This window comes from Eubalaena glacialis, chromosome 3 (genome assembly GCF_028564815.1).
Source record: "Eubalaena glacialis isolate mEubGla1 chromosome 3, mEubGla1.1.hap2.+ XY, whole genome shotgun sequence".
Taxonomy (NCBI): domain Eukaryota; kingdom Metazoa; phylum Chordata; class Mammalia; order Artiodactyla; family Balaenidae; genus Eubalaena; species Eubalaena glacialis.
In genome coordinates this window covers 191,027,813-191,052,660 of record NC_083718.1, presented here as the reverse complement: position 1 = coordinate 191,052,660, position 24,848 = coordinate 191,027,813, and the positions used below count along the sequence as shown (strand labels likewise).

Genomic DNA, 24,848 nt, shown 5'->3' with positions numbered 1-24,848 from the left:
TAAATAAGTAAATATATTATCAGGAAACACGATTTTCGGTTTAAGAGGAAAGAGATACAAATAAAATATTTTAGGGAAAAACCTCTAAATTTAAATTAGAAATATCAAGGTGAACTCATGTTTTAATATACATGCCCCAGCTCTGCCCAGGGAAAGGCCTAGAAGCAGTTGAGACCCCGATCAAAAGCATCCGGATCATGATCTTTAGAAAGCACTCCCAGTGGGGGGCCAGGCTCCCAGGAGAAACGGGTGACCGGATATGAGGCAGAAAAAGCACAAGGCGAGCCTGGACACCTTTGCTCCAGAAAGGGAGGACCTGCCCAAAGTCCAACCAGAGCGTGTCAACAGACTCAGGCCAACCCGAAGGGCTACAGCTGGCCAAAGACGAAACAAAGAGCTAGGATATACAAAACCTGAACTGTCACTATTAGAGTAACTATTACAGTAAGTTCTTACTCTGAAAATTAGAAATTAAAGGGAAAGTAACATTTGTTCTGCCTTTTTTGGAGAACATATATGTAGTTCACCCCTGGTTGATGAGAGAAAGTCTCTTTTTATAGAAGAATGCCAGCTTATAAAGGGAGACCAAATGATGGCATTAGAAGAATTACAATTTTGAAAGCTCCATTTAAATAGCTGATCCAGGCAAAGCACAGCCAAGGACGTTAGGACAGTAGGTAAAGGGCTGCAGGGGTCGGATAGTCACACGAAGCCCAAGAACAGCCCCAAGAAGTCTTCCAAGCGCAAAGGGGGAAGAGCCTACCTCTTCCCACTGGAGACACCTGGGGCGGGTGCCCCTACGAAGTGCTCACACTGGCACCCGCACGGTGACACGGCCTGACCTCGGCGCCTCCGATGGGATGCACGGGCAGCACACGGCCTCAACAATGAAGAGTTCACACCAAATCCAGGATGAGACTGAGCCCTCAGCCCTTCCCTCAGTGGACGAGAACTACTGGAGATGAACGAGGTAGACAACCAGGTGAGGAAACAATCAGACACACGGAATGTGGGACAATCCACAACTCACTCGGTCTCTTCAAACAGGCACCAACACTGGACAGAGAATGCAGGGGACAAGTCTCAATGAAAAGAGACTGAACACATGATTACAGACAATACATGGGCCTGGACTGGATGTCAGAGCAAAAAACAGCTATAATGGACGTATGAGGGGAAATGGGAAAACTTGACTATGAAATTCTTATAATCTTAAGTATGATAATAGAATTGTGTGTATAGAAAAGGACGTCCTTATTTTTTTATAAATTTATTTATTTATTTATATTTTATTTTTGGCTGCGTTGGGTCCTCGTTGCCACGCACAGGCTTTTCTCTAGTTGCGGTGAGCGGGGGCTACTCTTTGTTGCGGTGCGCGGGCTTCTCATTGCGGTGGCTTCTCTTGTTGCAGAGCACGGGCTCTAGGTGCACAGGCTTCAGTAGTTGTGGCACGCGGGCTCAGTAGCTGTGGCTCGCGGGCTCTAGAGCGTAGGCTCAGTAGTTGTGGCGCACGGACTTAGTTGCTCCGCAGCATGTGGGATCTTCCCAGGCCAGGGCTTGGACCCGTGTCCCCTGCATTGGCAGGCGGATTCTCAACCACTGTGCCACCAGGGAAGTCCCAGATGTCCTTATTTTTAAGTAAAGTGTGCTGCTATATTTAGAGGTAAAGTGTCACCACGCCTGCATTTTACATTCAAATGATTCTGAGGTGGGGGGAAAGATGAACAAAGAGATAAAGCAGGTATTCCCAAATGCACCAACACAACTTCTGTAGCTGGGGACACGGGATTAGGGCACCTGGAGAAGGCACAGGAAAGACAAGGTCCAGTAAGGAAGAGGCGATCAAGGCTGTACTAGAGGGTCCAGACCTGGACGCTGGTCTGGTGGGAGATGCCCCCTTGGCAGGGGCGGGAAGATGGACGAGAGTTCTTTAGGACAATGGATGCTCTTGGCTGACCCAGACTCCAGCTCTCACACTAGGGAAGACCCCACTAGACAAAAACACCAAGAGACGCATGTTAGACAAACAACATGTTAGAAAAGAAACAGGCAAGAAAGCAAGGGAAATAACAAGGAAAGGCGGCCCTGTGCATGTGGTGTAGAAGGACGGGGACCAACACAAGCAGATGAAACGGCCACAAACTTGGGGGAACCTTCCTGAAAGGAGCGGGGGACAGTAATAAGTGAGGAAAGTCCAGAGGCACATCCCACTCCTGAAGAAAAAGAGGAAACAAAAGAAAGTCTACTCACAATGTAGAACAGTGACTAGTGTGGCAGAGGCAGCCACCAGGCCCACGGGCCGCAGGTTCCAGAAGCTGTGGTTTCTCCCGCTGGACCAGATGTGGCAGCCGTTTGGCATGAGCCTGCTGAGGGCTGCCCACAAGGGCGTGTGGGAGCCACATCATGGACTCTGGGCCCCAGGACGCAGACCTGGAGGGGAAGCGGTGACCCTCCACGAGAACTGGTGGTCAGGGCTGCCAAGACTGTAAACATCCAGACTTTGCCAGAAGACAACAATGTCTCAAATGCCACTTTCCATAAGTGGGTCCACCCACCAGAAAAGAGCAATCGTGTGGCAGAGCTGAGACCAGGGCTTTTTCTCTCTGCCCTCATGCATCCCTGAGTCTCTGCTATCATCTTTGGCAAAACCAAACTTTGGATTCTGGAAACAATATTTTGCTTAAAATAAGTATTCCAGGCTGAGAAATGACTCACTTCGTAAGCTTGGTGGGTGTGGAGCCAATGCTTTTAAAATCTTTTATATGTCCTATTAACTCTCTGCATTCTTTATGAAGGTCACAAACCTCAGTCCCTACCTCACAGGATACACAAAATCAATTCCAGATGAATTCTAGATCTGAATATAAAAAGGGAAAAAAGGCTTCTAGAAGGTAACATAGGAGGATATCTTCAAGACTTTGTGGAGACAAACTCATTTTGGGTGTAGCTTAGGAAATCTGCCCATTAAGGAAAAGACTGATAAATTGGACGTAATTTTCATGGAAAACTCCTGTTAACCAAAAGATACCATTAACAGAGTCAAAGGCAGGGGGAGATATTTATAACATCTGAAGAAGGTCTGGGATCAGGATATATACATAACATCTACAAACTGAAAAACAGACAACACAATAAAAAATGGGCAAAGCACTTCAAAAGAGGATCTGCCGAAGGCGACAGCGTGTGGAAGGTCATCGGTCAGCCAGGAGATGCCGGCACATGCCCACCAGGAGGTCACGTGAAAGAAACAAACAGAGCCACACACATTACACAACCAGCAAGGACACGGGCAGTTCAGACTTTCTGTCTACTCCAGTGGGTGTGTAAGCTGGCACAGCACTGGGGAAGGAATGCACCAAAGCTAGACCTGTGCTGCCCGGGGACCCAGCAACTTCAGTCCCAGGCACAGACCAATGCAGATGCACACACACACACGTGCACCAAAAGAATGATCGTATATTATTAAAAAGGCAAGAGAGAGCCGGTACTGGTGAGGGTGTGGAGAAAAGGGAACCCTCGTCCACTGTTGCTGGGAATGTAAAGTGGTGCAGCCACTATGAAAGCCTCCTCCAAACCTTTTTTGGAGGTTCCTCAAAAAACTTAAAAATAGAGTTACCACATGATCCAGCAATCCCACTCCTGGGTATTTAACCAAAGAAAACAAAAATAGTAACTCGAAAAGAAATCTGCACCTCCCCCCCACCATGTTCATTGCAGCATTATTTATAATAGCCAAGATGTGGAAGCTACCTAAGTGCCCACCTATGGATGAACAGATAAAGAAAATGCAGTATGTATATATACGAAATATTACTCAGCCGTTAAAAAGAAGGTAATCTTGACATCTGTGACGACGTGGATGGATCAGAGAAAGACAAATACCATATGATTTCACTTATACGTGAAATCTTCAAAAAAAGAATCAGGCTCGTTAAATACAGAAAGCAGACTGGTAGTTGCAAGAGGTGGGGCAGGGGGTGGGCAAAATGGGTGAAGGGGGCCAAAAGGTACAAACTTCCAGTTATAAAATAAGTAAGTCACGGGGATGTGATGCACCGCACGGTGACTACAGTTAATAACACCGTGTTGCATATTTGAAAGGTGCTAAGAGAGTAGATCTTAAAAGTTCTCGTCACAAGAAAAACAGAATTTTATAATTATGTTCGATGATGGATGCTACCTAAACTTGTTGGGCTGATCATTTCACAATGTTTTAAATATGTTCATAGCAGCATTATTCAAAAGAGCCAAAACCTGGAAATGATTCAAAGGCCTGTGAACAGCAGAATGGGTAAACATTGTGGAATATTCGGACAATGGGTTTCTATACAGCCAAGATCACGGACAAACTACTGCTACATACAGCAACATGGAGGAATCTCCCAGACATGAGGTTGAGCGAAAGAAGTTAGATTCAAAATGGTATGGATAATATGATCCGTTTAAGTTCAAAAAACAGGTAAAACTGATGCAGAGTGACAGAATTCAGAAGAGCAGTTACCCTTGGGGGAGGTCAACAACTGGGGTTGGGGGGTTGCTGTGTAACGTTCTACAGCCCCATCCGAATTGGGTGGTAGTTACACAGATGTGTTCACTTTGTAAAAATTACACCTTTTACAAAAATTAACTCAAAATGTTAATTTTTGTAATGTAAAGTGCAAAACTATCAAACTCCTAGAAGATAACATAGGAAAAAAGCTAGGTGACCTTTCAGATTTGGTGATGACTTTTTAGCTACAACACCAAAAGCACGATTCGTAAAAGAAATAATTGATAAGCTGGATATCATTAAAATTTAAAACCTCTGCTCTGAGAAAGACACCATTAAGAGAATGAAAAACATAAGCCACAAGCTGGGAGAAAATAGTTGCAAAACACATATATGATACAGGATTTGTATCCAAAATATACAAAGAACTCTTAAAACACAACAAATATGAAAACAAACAATCCAATTTAAAAATGGGCTAAAGATCCAAACAGACATCTCACCGAAGAAGATATACAGATAGTAAGTAAGCAGATGGAAAGACACACTACATCATCTGTCATTAGGGAATTGTAAATTAAAACAATGAGCTACCACTACACACCTACTTGGATGGCCCAAATCCAGGACACCGACAACATCAAATGTTGGCAAGAATGTGGAGCAGCAGGAACTCTCATCCACTGCTGGTGGGAACGCAAGATGGTGCAGCCACTTTGGAAGACAGTTGGGCAGTTTCTCTCAAAGCTTAACATACTTTTACTATACGATCCAGCAACTGGGCTCCTAGGTATTTACCCAAATTAGTTGAAAATGTATGTCCACACAAAATCCCGAACAACAAACTGGAAGCAACCAAGATGCCCTTTGGCAGGTGAATGGATAAATAAACTGAGGTACGTCCAGAGTATCATTCAGTGCCAAAAATAAAGCCACGAAAAGCCATGGAGGAACCTTAAATGCATGTTACTAAGTGAAAGAAGCCATCTGAAAAGCATACACTATATAATTTCAACTATATGACATCTTGGAAAAGGCAAAACTATGGAGACAGTGAAAAGATCAGTAGCTGGCAGGGTGGAGCACAGGGGATTTTTAGGGCAGTGAAATTACTCTGGTTGATACTGTAACAGTGGATATATGATGTTACACAATTGTCAAGATCCATATAATGTACAACGTGGGGAGAGTAAACCTTAATGTAAACTCTGAGCTTCAGTTATTAACACTGTACCAATATCAGCTCATCGTGAATGTAAGAAGTTGCTAATGGAGGAGACAGTGGGGGCGGGAGTATACGGGGCTCTGGGCTATCGGCTCAGTTTCTCTGTAAATCTAGAACTGCTCTAACAAATAAGGTCTAACCATCCTTAAAAATTCACAGGGTTTCCCTGGGGGCGCAGTGGTTGAGAATCCGCCTGCCAATGCAGGGGACATGGGTTCGAGCCCCGGTCTGGGAAGATCCCACATGCCATGGAGCAGCTAAGCCCATGCGCCACAACTACTGAGCCCGTGAGCCACAACTACTGAGCTTGTGCACCACAACTACTGAGGCCACGCTCTAGAGTCCGTGAGCGACAGCCACTGAGCCCGCAAGCCACAACTACTGAGCCCACGAGCCACAACTACTGAGCCTGCACTCTAGCCCATGAGCCAGAACTACTGAGCCCACAAGCCACAACTACTGAGCCCGTGCTCTAGAGACCGTGCACCACATCTACTGAGCCCGCGAGCCACAACTACTGAGCCCGCGAGCCACAACTACTGAAGCCCGCGCACCGAGAGCCCGTGCTCCACAACAAGAGAAGCCACCGCAATGAGAAGTCCGCGCACTGCAACAAAGAGTAGCCCCCGCTCGCTGCAACTAAAAAGAAAGCCCACGTGCAGCAGCGAAGACCCAGCGCAGCCAAAAATAAATAAATATATAAATACATTTATTAAAAAAAAAAATTCATTGAATGGTGTACTTTGTTGTATGCATGTTATATTTCAACAACAAAAGAAAACGTCTTAAGTGAGGCCCATGAAAGACTCGGTGCTGAGCCAGCTCAACCTTCTGAGGTCTTGAGGAACCCGGTGCATCCGGAGAGAGCCCCCAAGTTTGGGCTGCCAAAGGAAGGCCAGATCTGCTCAGTCAGAGGTGTCTTTGGCCAAGACTCAGCTGTGCAAGAAATTGCAAAGCCTTTGTGGACTTTGAATTTTAATTCACCATGACAAGAAAATTTGATTCTGGAGTTTAATTTCTTTGGACTTCCACTTGCAGGGAAATTTAATTTTTGGACTAATTTCTCTCTGGGCAATTCATAATGGAAAGGGGTTTACAGTCAAATCAGGAGCATCTCTAAGTGGTTGGCCTTTTTTATTGAATTATCTTAACACTATCATTTAACATCATTGCAGAACCTCCGATGAGCTCCACTGGATCAAGTGACTGGATAGCATTTAGCATGGGAAACAGAATAGGGAATGAATGGTCAGCAATGGGTGCAGAGGGGCCCTGAAATCCATGCATTATTCTGATCCATTTCTGAGCCTTCTGGGGACATAGGCTAAACTACCCACTGCTGGTCCTGGGGGGACTGGCAAAGGAAAGGTGGTGGGTTTGGGAGCAGTGGTCCCAGGAAGGCTGGGAAACCTCCCCAGTGGTGACTGGTCCCCTCCCCCAAGGAGGGCCACAGCCCCGCTGGCCATAAACTCAACGGTTATGCGAGCTGAGAGAACAAAACGCAATAAGGTTGCAGGAACACATCGTCCCCAGCCCCACCTCCGTGCAGAGGGATGGCCCGTGCCGCCCTCTGCCCAGCATATCCTCCTCCCAGGGCACGAGCAGCTCATAGGCTGGTGGGTTTGGGGGAAGAAGCAGAGCCCAAGCTTCTCACCGCTTCCCCTGTCTCTTCTTTTCAGATTTGTCCACAGGAAGAGAGGAGGCCGGGGCCCACAGGCAAGCGGGGGGCGGCAGCTCTGCCCCAGGTTCCAGGTCGACGGCGGCTGCCCAGCCCGACCTCTGCCTGCCGCTCACCTGATGGGGGCCCGGCAAGCACCACGGGCTCTCGGGCTAACCCCATTCCCACAAGGGCTCTGACTCTCCGCACTGATTCTGACCTTGGACAAGGGAACGGGGCATCACCTGCTGCACCCGTGACTCCTCGCGCCCAACAATTTGGCTGACCCTTTCCACTACTTCTTTGTTTTCTAAGCATTTATGCTCATTTTCTAATTTCTTTCCTTCTGCTTTTATTGGGTTTGTTCTGGTTCTTTTTCACCAAACTTCTTGAGCTGAACAATTAGATCAGCTTGTTAAAAGATACTTTCTTCTTTACCAACAATATACGCATTTAAAGCTGCAAATTTCCCTGTAATTACCATTTTACTTATTAGCTTTTTTTTTAAGTTAATTTTTACTGGAGTATAGTTGCTTTACAATGTTGAGTTAGTTTCTACTGGACAGCAAAGTGAATCAGCTATACGTATACATATATCCCCTCTTTTTCGGATTTCCTTCCCATTTAGGTCACCACAGAGCATTGCACAGAGTTTCCGGCACTACACAGTAGGTTCTCATTAGTTATCTATTTTATACATAGTACCAATAATGTATACATGTCAATCCCGATCTCCCAATTCAACCCACCCCCCCCTTCCCCGTTGGTATCCATACGTTTGTTCTCTATGTCTGTGTCTCTATTTCTGCTCTGCAAATAAGATCATCTGTACCATTTTTCTAGAGTCCACACATATGTGTTGATATACGATATTTGTTTTTCTCTTTCTGACTTACTTCACCCTGTATGACAGTCTCTAGGTCCATCCATGTCTCTACAAATGACCCAATTTCATTCCTTTTTATGGCTGTGGCCATTTTACTTATTACTTTTGATATGCAATATTACTTTGTCATTCAGTTTTAAGTAGCCATTTCTACATTGATTTCTTCATTTACCTAGGGAAAAATTAGAAATTTGTTTTAAAATTCAAAATAATCCAGCAGTTTGGAGCCTTCCAGGGGGAGGGCAGTGAATGATTTCTGACCTTGAGGTATTATGGTCAAAGAATGCTATAAAATTAGATTAGATATAGGGTCTCTTGGTATATGGCAATACCTGCTTGGTGGCCTAAGATATATACACACATATATGAATAATCAGTTTTTATAAGTTTCAAAGGATACTTGAAAATAAAGCATATTCTCTAAATTGGTTGTACAGGTTCTATAAGATCATCTCTTTAAATTGTATTTTAAAATATTCTCATTAATTTTTTTCTGCTTGATCAATCAATTTACTGACAGAAGTGTGTCAAAACCTCCTATGATTGTAGGTTTGTCAGTTTCTCCTTATAAGGTCCATCAATTTGTCCTTTATCTTTGGAAGCTGTGGTTGTTAGAAGTTCACGGATTCAGAATCATTTTTTCCTAGTGAATTATTCCCTTAATTATTATTTAATGGGCTTCTTGATCCCCAGCAATGCCTTTGCCTTTTGTCACTTTTGTCTGATGTTAATGTTGTTAAACTAATTTCATTTAATACTTTAACACGTCTTTTTCCACCTGTTAAGTTCTACTCAAGAGGCAGCAGTGGTTCAGACCCCAGGTATGTCCCTTACGAGCCGTGTGACTGGCCAAAGACAGGACAACTGGCCACCAAAAACAATAACATATTTGGTATGTTCAGTCCACTGCAGTTTAAATCCATCAGTTGATGATGATATCAGAAAAAAAAGCCATTGGCCCCGCCCTTGAAGGATGCTGGGAACTGGCTCACTATTTTAAAAATTAGCAAACAAAAGAGAAGAAAATCAAGCATTATTCTGCCTTCTCTATATGAATCGCACCTCAAGGCAACCAAAGAGTTGATGAGGAGAAGCTTCGTTTTAAGGAAGCATTCTGGCTGACAAAGAAGTATTCTAGGAGTAAAACATCACCACTGTGCAGCCTTGAATGAAGTGATCAATCCATAAGCAACAGTCCTGATGGTCACTGATGAAGCATAAGAAGCAACCCAGGCCTCATGCTGCTGCAGAGATGGGGACACATCACCAGCAATACAGACTCCTTGCCCCAAACAAAAAGCGTGCATCTGCTCACGCATCTAGATCTAACTCCAATTTACAGGCAAAACAGGGGATAGAGGAACACCGCAGATGTCACCACTGGGCCGCAAAACCAAAGTGCAGACACCGGGAGGCTCCAGGGGACCAGCAACATGGCAACTTCAACAAATAAATTAAAGCGAAAAAACAGAGACAGGATGGTGATGACGGCTATAGGTAGAAAGAGACTGGAGAGTCACACCATCCCAACATACAAACCTAACTGAGATCCTGATTTGAACAAACTATTAAAAAATTTTATGAAGTTATTGGGGAAATGTTAACATTGGCTAGATATTTGATAATATTAAGTCATCATTAATTTTTAGATGGGGTAATATTATTGAGTTTATGTTTTTTAAAAAAGACTCTACTTTTTTAGATCTACGTAAGAGAATATCTATAGATAAAATTATATAACGTCTGGAATTTGCACCAAATAGCCCTGGTTTGGGGAGGGACCTGGGCAGGGATGTCACTGATAACTGTCAGAGGTGAGTGGCACGAGCACTGATTTATTGCACTATTCTCTCAAATTGTGAACATGTTTCAAGTTTTTCACTGTTCAACATTTTTTAAATAATAAAATTCGCAGACAAAGCTTGGCACTGGATTTCGCGTTTGCCGGTTGCCCAGCACTCACCCGCATCAAAGGAGCCGTCCTTGTGAATCAGGACGAGGAGGTGGGGCAGGGAGGCCGAGCTGGTCTTCCCGGCCTCGTCCAGCTCAACCAGCTGCAGCCGCGGCGTTGTCTCGGGGGGGAAGCGGTAGAACTGGAAGGTGAAATATACAGTCTGTGGCCACGGCGCTGCCTGGTCATCCTGGGACACCCTGGATCCAACGACAGCTCCGAGTTAATCAAGGGTCCGGGCGGAGAACCCGGGCTTTCGTCACACACTCGCAGGGAGACAGCAGGTGAGAGGCCGCCTCCTTCATCCACACCAGCAGCCCTACTATGACCTCGGGGAGCCTGCCGGGCATCCCCCCACTTCAGGCATGGCTGGAGAGCCCAGATCTCGGGGCTACACCAGTACCCAAGGACAGGGCGACACTCTGTCCACGCTGTAACTAAGGACCACAGGAGATCGGTCAAAGCAGGTTTTACAGCATTTGGAAATGGCAGTGGGTGGGTCTCAGCCAAACGAAAATAAAGACAGAGGGCATTCCGTAGTCCCGTTAAGACCTGATCATAGTATTCTGCCAGAGTCACACAGAAGTTCTTCCTCAACGCAAGAAATGCAAAAGCCAGGAAAAGAGCAACAGACCAAATATTCAAGAGTTTACCTGCTAAAGGCAAGAAACTGTAGCACTATCTCGTTGCTTTGCAGACAGTCTGATTCTTCCTTCTGAGGGCTGAACTTCACGGGATCTGTAGGATTCACGGCCTCGGCTGGTTGCTTATTGGCGTCCAGAATCTCGGGAAAGCCGGCGGACCGCAGTAGCGCTAGGGAGGCTCGTGACGGCTTCCCTCCAGAGCTGGAACAGAAGGCCTCCTGAGCCAGCCTCCAGGAAAGGGCCCGCCAAGAGGCAGGACCCAGAAAGCCAGCTCTCTAGGAAAGCCTACCGTCCAGGGGGTCGAAGGGTCTTGATCACACAGCACTTGCTCTGGGCCCTCCCAGACCTGCCCCTCACCTCCTGGTCCAGGCTCCCACGATGCTCGGGGCGTGCACAGGTGTGAAAGGCAGCTCCTGCAACTGCTCAGCAGTGGATGTGCCCGCGACCAAGGCCGTCTGGCTCAGGTCAGCTTCCAGGTGAGAGATCCTGCCCTCCAAGGGGAACTCCTGCCGAAAACAATGGGGCCCCAGGTGAGGCCAGCGAGGATCCCAACCCGTGACCAAGGATGCTTGGATGTGGGGCTCATGGGTGAACTGCCTCTGTCACATTGCAAGTGAAAACACAGGAGGCTCAGCTGCACTGGAATTTCAGGTAAGCAATGCATAATTTTAGTATAAGTATATCCCACGCAATATCCGGGACACACTTATACTGGAAAGTATTGTTTATCTGAAATTCAAATTCACCTGGGCATCCTGTATTTCATGTGAGTCGAAAAGCAACGAGGAAGGAATCATAATGTTTTGAACAGCAGCACAGAAGACACCTGATGCCTGAGAAGGCAAATTAACCTCAAAACCACATCCACGGAACAGAAAGAGGAAACCATCTCCAGTAACGCTAGGGAGACTGTGGGATGGAGCCCCCGAGCCTGTGTGAACGCTTCCTTGTCCCCACGTCACCGAATGCTCTAGGCTTTCACCGGCACCCTCTGCCCACCTCTGTCTAAAGGAAGAGCTTGATGGGGTCTGGGACGCTCTCTCTCCAGCTGGCCTCCCAAGCTTTCCGTTTCATTTAGAAGGAGCCCCACGTGACCGGAGGCGAGGGACACGGGCCTCAGGCGCCAGTAACAGAAGAGATGAAGGCTCTTCATAATGACACGAGCCCAGATATATTTTAGAATCAGGCATTTCACCATGAGGGTTTTCAAGGAAGTAATTAAATGGAACCATTTTTCCTCAACAGACTTCCAAGGCAAGACTGAAGTTTGCAGGTGAACCAGCAAACTCTACGTGAGTCCCCCAAGTTCAGTAGAAAGGAAACAGGCCTATTTTAGCCCATTAGCTCCACTGGGATCGGGGACGGTGGGCTTCACAAACTCTCCTCCAGCCGCAAGGCGAGCGTCCTGGCGGGGGAGCTGGCAACTTGGATGAACCTCTATTTACATCTCCAGCGAAACTTTCCTTTTCCTCTCATGTTCAGAGATCTAAGGGCGCTTTTACTTTGTCTTCTCAGGTAGAGCAAAGCCTAAATCAAGCCCTGTGGCAGGAAAAGCTCCCAGACCAAATACCCTTGGTCACCAAGATGGATGGTGGCAAATATCTAAAGCTGGAAGGAGGTGATGTCCAGCCCCCATCCCAACGCCGCATCACAGAGAACCCAGGAAGGTCTCGGTCACCTCACCAAGGACCAAGGCAGCTCACAAAGTCGGAGACTTCCACAGAAGTCAGGAGTTTGGAGCCATTCCCTGGAAGGAGGCAGGCGGGAGGAGGGGCAGGCTACTTACCCCCGGGGCCAGGGAGAGCGTGGGGCTCCCCGGTGGCTTTGACGAGGCTTCAGCCGCGCGGCACTGAGCTGGGGACTGTGGGGAAGCCGCCAGCTGGGAAAGCGACAGCTGAAGGGAAGAAAGCTTGGGTAAGACGACAAAATGCACCCCAGTAACTTCACAAAGCCCCTCCCACCCCCCTGCTGGCACAGACCCTTGGGAAGGAAGGGAGGGCTCTGATGCAGCCACAGGGAGCAGTGAGGTCTGGAACCTCCTGGAACCCAGCATCACGTCTAATTGCTTCTTTTCTAACTACTGAGAGGGGCAATTCTGTGGTTTCTCCCACATCGTAATATTTGAATAAAAATATTATTAACAAGGAAAAGCAAGTGGAGAAGGGGAAATGGCCAGGGAAGCCGGGTGGGTTCTCTGACACTCGGGCTGCAGGGCCGGCTGGTCTCTGAACCTCTCTGGGTTTCACCTCCATCCCTGGACTGAACTTCTCCAAGACCCCTTCTGATTCTAACTACCTGTGTTCCTACGACATGAACCTGCCCGTTAAGGCAGTGACCATGATGGCAGCTGACGTGGGCCCTGGAAGCCCCACTCCACCACTTCACTGCCACGTGATGTGGGCAAGTCACCTAACTAACCTGGTCTTGCCTCAGTCTCCTCACCTGTAAAATGGGGGTGCTAACAGTACCTAGATCACAGGCCTACTGTGAGAAAGGGCTTGGCAAGGTACCCGGCACAGGGTCAGGTAAATGTGACTAACGTGAGGAAAACGAACGTTGCTCTAAAAGGCTGGTGTGAAGAGATGGAGGGCCCTCGCTCTACTGAAGACCCGTCTCTCAAATCCTGGTCTCTATTTATAATGTACACGTTAACAAATGAGACGTCTGTCATCAGCAGTGACAGCTGGCCCAGGGGGGCAGAGCGGGTGGTGCTGGTACAGAGAAGGACCCAACCCATGAAGAGGTGTTGAAGAAATGGGCGAGGGGCACTAGGGGATCGGGCAGCATCTTAGAGGCAGAGAAGAATTTAGGGTCTGCTCAGCTCCCCTCAGAGCCCACAAGCCGCCGTGAGTGCCTCCTGCCTCTGGGGCTGGAGGTGCTGCCCTGTGGCCCCTCAGCACTTAGGGGCACCATGCCAACCGCTGGAGGGAAAATGCTGGGACAGGCCAGCAGGGCCCGGGAGGCTGTCCCCAAACACGTGTCTTCGGGCAAACACCACATTTACTTCTGGTCCAGTTTCCCAGCTGCACGGTCCACATTAAAGCCACATCCTGGGGACAGCCCTGGATACTGAATCATTCAACTTTTCTAGAAAGTCAACGTCCAGGGTGATGTTGGCAGACAAGGTCATCAGGAGGACAAGCCAGCTCTGACCTCATTCAAAAACCACGCTGGCCAGAGCCAGCCCCGAGCCACGGGCAGACCCGCAACCGGCTCAGGATCCCTGAGGGGTGGCCGCAGCTCCTAGCACCGGAGGAGACGTCAGCTCTCCGACAGGCCCGCCAACGTGCTGGCCTCTGTCGGTGCCGCCCTGTGCCCTCCAGCACCAGCTGCTCGGCGCACCTGCCGGCTGCTGCCTGGGGAAGCCACGGCCTCACCGGCGCCCTCTCCTAGCAGAGGGTCAGGAGAGGAGGGGGCGAAGGGCACTCCTCAGTGTCTCAGAAGGGGAAAAAGGCCATTCAGTCCTGAAGGATTCCCAGCCGTCAGACATAACTGCGGGAGAACACATCAGCTTGAGCGTGGACACAGGCCTTCGACGGCAACTGGAGGATCATTAACAACCAGCAGAAGCCACGGCCCTGACAGCCGGCACTGGGAGCAGCGCGCTCGGGACCCGCCGCGGAGACAGGCAGGAGGGCGGCCGAGGACACCTGCACCCCGACACCCTCCCCCCCGGCTCGCTGGCACGCTTCCCAGCCCACACAAGTAAACAGGACATCAACTGTTCTTAAAGATGCAAAGGGGACTTTCCCGCACCCAGAACCTTTAAATACTTGATTGTGGAATTCCGAAACAGGCCTCTCGGGCCTGGACTTACCCCTGGTCCCACTGGCGAGTCCTGGGGGGTGGTGAGCCCCCGGGGCGGTGGTGCTGGCAGGCCTGGGAGGAAGCACAGGGGCCGGGGAGGGGCCGTCAGCCTGGGTGGGGCAAGGGCACCGGAGCTCGGCTCAGGCAGGCCTGGCGCGAGTCTCCCCTCGGCGGTCACCGGTGCTCGGAGCTGGGCAGCGGCCACTGGGCAGCCCCAGTGCTTGGCGAGCAGACCCAGGGCGCTCGTCCCCAGTCACCGCCTGCAGGATGGAGCCCGAGCTCGCTGCCCACTTCCTCGGCCTCCTTCTCCCTGCTCACGAGGCTCACTCCGTGTGCGCTCAGGGAGATGTGAGGCTCTCGTGCGCTCGCCTCAAGGCTCACCCGTCCTTTCCCCTGCTTACCCTCCCCTGCCTTCGTGGGGCCGGGCTCTGATGTCTGCCTGGGCCGTTGCTTCCCTGGCTGGGGCCCACTTGCTGTTCTGTTACATAAGAAACTTCTAAACAGACACACGCATGGCTGGGCGCTCCGGCTGTCCCATCACTCACAGCCCGTCCCCTGAGGCCCACTCACTCTACGGGTGTGAGTGCGGGCGTGTTCGTACCGGGAATAGTCGAGGTCAGTCCTCCACGGGGTCCCTGGAGCGAGGGGCCAAGGGCGCCCCTGCCCTGGGTGACGCGAGGCTGGTTCCTGCAGCGCCGGAGGTGCCCAACTGCGGAGGGAGCAACCGCTCCCACGGCGCTGTCCCCACCCGCCGAGCACGGTCACCGCACGGTGGCCCGGGGCAGGACCGGGCTGGAGTCTGCCTGTGCTGCTTCCACCCCATCCCAGGCCCTGCACTCCTGTCTAGGAGTCCAAGCATCACTGTAGTCCCTGAAACCCCCAGACTCTCAGCACTGTGCTCCGGCGTCTGGGGCCACGCATCACCTCCCCATCAGCCCACACACGCGCGCTTCTTCTGCCGTCAGCCGCCAACATCACCGCCTCCAGTCAACGGTGGGGCTGCCCGCTGGCCGGGGCCCATCCTGACAGGGCCCCCTCCGCTCCCCTGAAGGCCCAGGTGGGACCGGGCACCTGTCCGAGGTGACACGTCTGGTCTTCCTGAGGACCACGCCTTCTTAATGCACCTCGGTCCCCTTCACAGGGACCCGACTCTGGCCGCTGCATGTGGACACCACCGCCAGCTGGACTTCAGGACGTCCTGGGCCCTGAGAAATCGTGCCCCCCACAGGTAACTAGCCCTGCTCCTGTCACCCGCGTGTGGCCCTGACTGCCCGCACTTGGCCCTCCCTCCCTCCCCGGTGGTCTCTGCTGCCCAAGTCCCCGCACAGCCACGTCTGAGCACCGGACCGGGCGGTGCCCATGAGCAGCTCACCTGACCCCGTGGCCCCCAAGCCCCAGGGCACACGGCATGGGGCCGTGACTCTGGATGTTGTGCAGTCTGAAGGGAGGACGCCCGACTCCCCTGGCGGCCCTGAATCCCACCACAGCGCAGCTTCAGCCACCAGGCAGGAACCGCACATGGGAAGCACCTCCCTAGCCGGCCCTGCTGTGCCCTGGGGCCGACATGCCATCAAAGCCCCTTCCAGCCACCTCGGAATCCACCTGGAGAAGGCACTGCAGGCTCACCCCAGGAGGTGAGATCCAGCTGATGAGGAATAGGGGGCGGGGAAAGCGGGGGGCGGCGTGGAGGGAGGCCCCCAACTCCGCTGGTCCCACCTGAGCTGAGCTACAGGCTCTCCAGCCCCTCGCCAGCCCAGCTCCTTTCTCAAAGCCAAGTTAACGTGATTCCAAAGAACTCGGCACCCTCTAATCCTGGGAGCCTCTGGTTCCTGAAACGAGCTCCCTTTGGAGGGAGTTAGCGAGTCATCGAGCGAGCTTCGCGTCCCAGGAAAGATGTCATCTCGCAAGAAGCAAAACGCAGACCAGGATTCTGCCAGGGCCCCACTGTCCTTGAAGCCACGTGCCTCCCCCCAGACAGCTCAGGGCTCCAGGCAGCCACTCATCACCACCACCACCCCGCCACCCAGAACAGTCTAGAAGATGAAACAGAAGAGCAGCACGCCAGGTTCTCCTTTGTTCCACCCTAAAAGGAGACTGAAAACTACACGGGTTGATTTTGGCAGCGAGGAAAAACCTGCAGGAAATGGCTCCATTTTCCTCTGCTCGGAGAAGCCCGGCGCTCGGGAGCTGGGCCGCGTGTCCTCTAGTTGAGGAAGATCTGAACCCTGCGGAAAGTTAAACTCTCCAAGCCCGTTAAACTTCTCACACGCTCTTTATTTCCCCAGTTTGTCTAAGCTGGGTACTGCGTGGTGCTTTTGAGGTGATTCTTTACATCCTGACTTACACAATTTTAACCTCCTAGACAACCAACCGCACAAAAAAGGCTTTGCAGCAGATGAAAGCACTGCCTGCTGGGGATCCCAGGGCCCAAACCCACACACCCCAGCGAGGCACGGGCTGTGAGAAAATACACCAAAACCACAAAATGACTTGGTGTCAAACCTTTCTGTTCTAATGTTCCATGCGGCAGTCGCTGATTAAGTTGCTTCGCAAACTACACAATCTAACGGTCTTGCCCGGACAACACAGTGTCCTCCAGAGGCGTCCACTGTCATTCCTCCAGGTCTCCCAAAAGCCACGACGGAGGTGTGGGGGTCTGACTGGGAAGCCCGCCTTCCGCCACCGAGCACGAACAGGCTGCGAGCTGCCGGGGCTGACAAGACCAAACCATGGGGCCTTCATGTGTGTGCAAAGGCCGCGTGCGTGGTGACATCTGCAGCGTGCACAAGGACATGTGCACAAGAACCTCTGCCGCAGCACCGCTGAAAACAGCAAACCATGAGAATGGCCCATGTGTTCCTGAAAATGGAAGCCCCGAATTAAAGCTGGTCCATCTGGGTGTGGAGGCCGGAAGCAATTAAAAAGGGGGAGGTCGACGGGCGGGTCCTGACGTGGGACGTTGCCAAGACAAGTGACAGAGCGGAAAGCAAGTTACCAAGCAACCCGCGTAAGGGAATCCCACCTCTGTTAAAGGAGAAGAAAGAAAACGACACGTGGATGAAGGTCTGTAGGTAAATTCACTGAAATGCGTGGAATGGCAGGAACAGTGAGGGGCTAGAACCTCACCCTTTAGACATGTGAATAAGCGTGCTTTCCTGTACTACTCGTGGAATTTAAAATAACTTAAATTCTAGTTTACTGATCATTATCAGGTATGTCTTTGTGTCCCTGTTGGAGCCTGAGGACGCTCCTGGCTGAACCGATGGCACCAGGCAGCCCGTCGCAGAGGATGAGGTCCCGCAGCAGGGGATGCTGGTGGCTCCCCAGACGGGGCCCTCCCGTCACCCCACCGGGAATAACATCCACGTCTGGCCGTGGTGCCGCGGGGCTCTGGCTTCAGGTAAGTCACCTGGTCATTAAAAGAAGAACGCAGAGACTAAGACGACAGCTTTGCCAGGCGCTCTGTGCAGCTCAGGGACACCTCAGCCTCGGAAGGGACTGAGTCAGCGGTTGCCATGCCACCCGAGCCAACCGCGGCGCAGACAGGGCCACACTGAGTGCTTGAGACAGACACGTTTGCAGCTGCAGCCGCTGCGCCCCCGTCTGAAGATGAATTTCCCCGACACCCTATTGCTCCCCGATCAGCCTCCACTTGCTGAAAAGCGCTGTCGACAGAAGCTCAAGTGTCCAGTCCTCTCTTCAGTTCAGCTTCTAGAAGCCCGAATGCCCTAACACTTAACTAAAAGGCCAGGAGGGGGCTTGCGATCTTCCCCAAACCTGGGCTGTCCGCGTCCCGCCAGGTCACACACCTGCATCCCGCGCTTCTCTGCATTCAGCCCGGGGGGAGTGGGGAGGTGTGCAGACCACGAGGACCTGAAGCCCACTCCACGCTCCAGGGCAAGAGGGGCTACCTTTCAGGTCAGCACTTCTCAGACAGCACTTCTGACGAGTCGAGTGGGCGAGCATCACAGAAAGACAGAAAGTAAGTACACAGGCACGAGAGAGCTCAGGCAGCAGGCTTGGGGACATCCTCCAGGCTGGAGAGAGCAGGGGTCTCTCCACTGTCCTCCCCGGGAAGGCTGGTGGGGTCCCCATGCATGAACACCAACCAGGAGCCGGCCCTGCATGAAAGGCAGCATTCAAGCCCTTTACCCCACAGTGCAAGCTGCCCTCCAGAGAATGCTTTTGCTTGAACGCAGTTGCGCACCCTAGGGGGGACGGAGGAAAAGAGAATCAGCCGGCAGGGCCTGATGAGTGGGATTCGTGGAGGAAAAGGCTGCCCTGCAGACAGACCTGCCTGTGCTTAACTGAAGGGAGAGGAGGCTGTTGCTTAGCAACCATGGAAGCTCAGGGCCAGGCAGGAAGGGGCCAGGCCTCCGACCAGGAAGGCGGGGCTCTGGGGATGTTCCAGGATGGGGCCGAACAGCTTGTCCCAAGGGCAGGGGGAAGGAAGGGGTCGTCACAGCCAAAGACACAATTTCTGTGATTTAAATAAAGATTGTGAGAAACAGCTTTCCCCATCAGACCTTGAAAATAAAGGATTACTCAGCATTCAATGGTACTCCAGACACTAAGAATTCACAAGGCCGACCCATTTGAAAGGCCGTTATTCCTAATTATTTGGGCTTAAAAAGTCATTCTCTTGAAGACTTTGATCACAGGAATGGAGGAAGTGAGCAAAATCTAGGAAGAGGTAAAGGGATGCTCGTCGATGGAGTGGGTTTGGGTCCCTGTGCTGAAGGAATCCAGAGGTGCCCTGTCTCGGCGAATCAGGCCCAAGAGGAGTGGGAAGTATGAGACGTGCCCGGAGCCCTAGGCTGGGTCACCTTCAAGGACCAGGCTCAGAAGCGTGATCTCCCTCCCGGAAGCCCTGGCTCTGAAACGCTCACTCACGCTCCCCGGCAGATGCTGTGCAGGTGTGTTGGGTTCCCGGCTGCTACCTTCCACCCCCTGCTCAATCGACATCCTTCACTCTCTCCACTGCTGCGTGATTGCCTGGATGACATGCCTCAGGGCAGGCGAGCCGCCTGTCAGTGAGGATGCTCTCGAGCACGTCGCCCGCACACGAGGTCACAACGACATCGAGCATCTAACTCAGTGTGCTCTGGGAAACACCAGGGTTACGTACTTTCAACGGCCCCTTCTACCCGGCTGCTTTTATATCTATTAAGCAGGCACACCAAAATTCTGACGCCACCAGAACATTCAAAAGCAAAATATGGGTCAGGGAAATGCCGGGTTCCAAAAACTGGAGACGGAGGGCCCTCTAGCGGCCCCGCACACACCCCCTTGCGGAGGGTGATGAATGGACCTTTGCTCCCTGGTAATTCTGCAGAAAAAATAAAAAGGATAATTCATAACAGAAAGCCAGAGCACCTCACTTAAAGTGACAGCTGCATATCGTTAAGATTTCCAAAGGAACCGTATAAGTTGGTAAAATATTGAAGTAGGAAAAGTTTCCATCATAAGTTAAACATCAGCCAATATTTAAGTCTCTTATATTGGGTCTTGGGAGGCAACGTTTTCAAATGCTTGGAACCTGGGGTGAAGGCGATCACATTAATGTGACATGAATGCGGAGATAAATCCAAATTAAATAAACCAAATGGAACCAGGTTCCATCCACGCAGATCTGCGGGTCCCCAAACGGGAGCTGAAAACCAGACCACGCTGCTACCGCACGTCTGCACCAGAGCGCAATCCCTGAGTCCTCCAGCAGCTGGAGCATCCACTCCTGTCTGCCAAGGACGCAGCAACAACCCTTTTGGTAGAGAACTCAGAGGGTATGCGCCCAGCAGCTCTGAACCTCAGGACGTCACGCTGGGGCTCCGTGAGCCCCGCACACGGGAGAGTAACACCCTCCCCCCGGTCACCCAGAAAGAGGCTCGGCTCAGCGGGCGACAGGACCATCTCGAGCCCAAAGCAAGACGCCTTGTGGGGGAGCCCTCCCTGCGGGGTCCCCCCACTCCCTGAACCTCCACAGTGCTCCCCGGAGCCCACACAGTGCCCTGCTCTGTGCCCAGCAGACCCTCTGGGGGTGGAGATGGTGGGCTTCTGGAAGACAGGCCAGGCCCCACTGGCAGGAACTACCAATCTCTACTCATTCGAAGATCGAGAAATGCAGGAAAAGCTGGTCAAAGCTGGGATGCAACTACGCAGTAGAAACAGCTGAGTGCAGGGAAAGACCTGGGACAGATCAGGCCCTCAATCCATCAGGTGACCACCGGAATCCACCCTCTCTCCCTAGAGCAGCCCTGATGGTTTCCCTTTGGGGACTCACCCTCCCAGCCCTTACCCCTGTGGTCAGGGGGGCTGGCCCAACCCCACGCAAGAGAGGGTGTGTGACCCAGGACGCAGCCCTGCCCCACCCCCATCCCGTCACTCGGGGTGCAGCAGGTGACCCGGCAGAGGGAGGGGCTCCATCTCAGGAATCTGACTGGACAACTGAGCCAAAGAAGTCCTTCCTGCTGGGATGCCTAAGTCCAAGCATAACCGAGCAGCTCCCGGAGCCACCATGTGGGGAAACCCTGCCTGGAAGGAAGCCACCACGGACAGCTGGAGGCTGAGCAGACAGGTGTGGGAGACAGACAGACAGACAGACACACCAGGTCTTCACCACATCACTCAAGGGCCAGGACGCAGCCAGGCCTCACGTCAGGGCTCCTCCATCACGCCAGCCAATCAATTCCCTCTCCGTTTCAACTATTTTGAGTTGAGTTTCTATCATGGAAGAGTCCTGAGTAACCCATTTCTCTACCCACACGTGCTGAATGCTTTGGGCAACAGAAAGATGAATCAGTGGAGTCCCCACTGGTGAGATGCTCCTCTGATCGTCTCTAATGCCGAACGAATATCCACACCAGGGACCGGCACCTCTTCACCTTCTGGGGCCTCGCGGGCACGCTGCGCAGCCCCTGAGACTGGGCGGGGCCGCACGCCAGCTCTAGCCCCTGCGCTGGGAGGAGGGACGCGGGTCATTTCTGGGCCCCTGAGACTACTGAAGCCCACACGCCTAGAGCCTGTGCTCCGCAACAAGAGAAGCCACCACATTGAGAAGCCCGTGCACCGCAACGAACAGTAGCCCCCGCTCGCCGCAACTAGAGAAAGCCCGCACGCAGCAACAAAGACCCAACATAGCCAAAACTAAATAAATAAATTTATAGAAAGAAAAAAAGATGACTGAAAATTTTTGTAAACTCCTGGCAAAACCACTACAAGAAAAGTCAAAAGAAAAAAGACAAATTGAGAAAATAAATTTGCAACCTTATCACAAAGGGCTCATTTAACATAACAAGAGCTTCTATCAATTGGTAAAGACCAGCAACCCATTAGAAAATTGGGTCATCTATTTACTATTTCCCACTTTAACATTTTTTAAACATCTAAATATATTACATTTTCAAAAGACTTAATAAAATAAAAATTAAAAAATAGAGATTACTCTGGCTACTGTTTGGGTATGTTTCAATAAAGACTATTACACATTAAGAAAAAAGAAAAAGAAAAAGAGAAAAAAAAAAGGATCTGCAAAGTATGGCCCACTGGTCAAGTTTGGCGCATGATCTGCGCTTATAAATAAATTTTTATTGGAACACATCCATACTTGTTCATTTACACATCCTCGATGGCTTTCACTGAACACCAGCAGAGATGAGTAGCCGTGGCAGAGGTCATCTGGCCCACAAAGCCTAAAATATTTCCTATCTGGCCTTAAAGTCTGCTGACCTCTGCCACAGATGAACCTCAAATATGGAAACAGAAACATAAATCCTGAACACAAGTTAATCAAATCAAGACAGGCATAACTAAGTTCCCCACATATTATTCTCTGTCTTATTCTTTAATGGACTTCATCTTTAGAGCAGTTTTATATTCACAGCAACTTTGAGCAGAAAGGACAGAGAATTCCCATATACTCCCTGCTCACATAGGCACAGCTTCCCTGCTGTCAACACCCCACACCACAGTGGGACAGTATTCTTTCTGCCACCTAAATATTAGGTGGTTTGTTCACTTACTGTCTCTTTTTTAAATGTACCTGGCACTTCACAGACTGTCAATAGGGTTTGCTGAATGGGTGAGGGGAGGGCGCACTGAGCAAACCTATCCGAATAAACACTCCCTTACTTTCTTCCAGAATGCTAATATAAAACGGTAGAAGCAGGGCCAACACTAAGCTTTCCGGCCCGGCGGGAACCCACTTCCCTAGATGGCAACACGGGCACTGGTTTGTACCCATCAAGGACTTTGGGGTCAACAGTAGCTCTGTGCAAATATTGCATTTGCTCCTGACCTGGTGGTCGCCTTGTTTCCAGTGAGATTTGGGATCTGTATTTAGTTGGGCCAGTGGTTGAAAAGGGCTATGAACTTGTGGCCACTGCCCACTGATGCTGCCAGCCAGCAGGACGACAAGATCAATGCAGCTGACAGCAACTGTGAAGCGTTTGCCCCGAGCCGGGAAGCCCGCGCACCCTGACAAACCTCTTCTCATCTAACCCTCTCCACGACCTCTGAGGGCCTTTGCCCGCTTTTCTTGTCAGTTGTTTATCTCCTTCTTACTGATCGGGAGGAGCTCTTTCTATCATCTTTCTTCTTTCTAATCTTCTCATTCTTTCAATTAATTTTTAACGGTTTTATATATTGCAAGTATCTTTTAGTCTGAGGTTTGTCTTTTTTATATATATAAATTTTATTTTTTTATTTATTTATTCTTGGCTGCATTGGGTCTTTATTGCTGCACACGGGCTTTTCTCTAGTTGCGGCGAGCGGGGGCTACTCTTTGTTGCAGTGCACGGGCTTCTCATTGCGGTGGCTTCTCTTGTTGCAGAGCTCGGGCTCTAGTCACACGGGCTTTGGTAGTTGTGGTGCGTGGGCTCAGGAGTTGTGGCGCGCGGGCTTAGTTGCTCCACGGCATGTGGGATCTTCCCGGAGCAGGTCTCGAACCCGTGTCCCCTGCATTGGCAGGTGGATTCTTAACCACTGTGCCACCAGGGAAGCCCAGTCCTGAGGTTTGTCTTTTAACTTTGTTTATGGAGTCTTCTCTCACAGAAAAGCTTTACATGTTAACATTGTCACGTTTCTCAATCTTCTCTTTTTGGTTTGTGCTTTGTCTATCTTGTTTAAGGAAGCCTTCCTAACCTCAAGGTCATAAAAATATTCTCCAAATTTTTTTCTAAGACTCCTCGAGTTTTGTTTTTCATATGTAGGCCTTTAATCCATCCATTTTACAGCTGAGGAAACTGAGGGACAGACACATTAAGCAACTGGTCTAAGATCACCCAGTTGGCAAGTCTGGATTCACAAACAACACGCAATTGATTTCAAAGCCACTTACATGCTGCCGTGCTGTCCATTTCCTTTCAGAACCTGCCTTTTTCACTCAGCACACTGCTGTGAAGCTTCACCCATAATGATATGCAGAGCCCTATCTTGGCATTTTCACTGCTATATAGCACCCACGGTCCAAATAAATCAGCTCGTTCAGCCATCCCCCGACTGGGGCGCAGGCAGGTCGTTCCCACACTTCAGCCACGAAACACAGGCCCCGTGTCATATGAACTAGTTCCTCTCTGCAGTGGACGTCTAGAAATGGCACTTCCCAGCTGTAGGGTATTAACTAAATACTACAAAATTGCTCTTCAAAGTGGTCGTACATCCTGCATTCCTCCCTGTGTGGTGGGAATTCCTCGCTTCCCAAATCCTCCTCAACCTACATGCTATTTAGCCGGCCAGGTTTTTCCAACACGAGGGGCATGAAGTGGTTTCTCATTTTAATTTGCATTTCTCTGATTGCTAGTGAAACTGAGCACTTTTGCATATGTTGATTGGTTATTCTGGTTTCTCCTCTGTGAATTCTCTCCTCACATCCCTTGCCCATTTTTCTGTCCTGTTATGGACCATTCCTTATTGATTCGGAACAGCTCTTTCTATCATCTTTCTTCTTCCTAATCTTCTGATTCTAAAATTTCTACAGTTCTGTTTTGTAATCCATCCAGCATTTGTGTACACAACACGAAACTGGGATCTGATTTTCCATTTTCCACCTGGACAGCCAGTCCAGCGCTGTTAACTGACTGGTCCGCCCTTACTCTTGTGGCAGACAGAATAATGCTGCCCACCGCCCCACCAAGTGCCCACGTCCTAATCCCCACAACCTGTGAATACACTGCGTTAACGCCACCAAGGGAAC

At 50.5% G+C, this 24,848-nt stretch overlaps 1 protein-coding gene across 4 annotated transcripts in view; it reads right to left on the bottom strand.

The window, feature by feature from the left end:
- NPHP4 (nephrocystin 4) overlaps positions 1–24,848 on the bottom strand; it is a 137,249-nt gene that overhangs the window by 28,471 nt on the left and 83,930 nt on the right. For all 4 annotated transcript variants that reach the window (XM_061185072.1, XM_061185073.1, XM_061185074.1 and 1 more), the window contains exons 14-18: positions 14,670–14,731; positions 12,639–12,746; positions 11,210–11,358; positions 10,862–11,053; positions 10,221–10,408 (exon numbers count right to left, since the gene is read on the bottom strand). In XM_061185072.1, the coding sequence (XP_061041055.1) occupies positions 10,221–10,408; positions 10,862–11,053; positions 11,210–11,358; positions 12,639–12,746; positions 14,670–14,731 (699 nt within the window). The remainder of the gene's footprint in view (positions 1–10,220; positions 10,409–10,861; positions 11,054–11,209; positions 11,359–12,638; positions 12,747–14,669; positions 14,732–24,848) is intronic.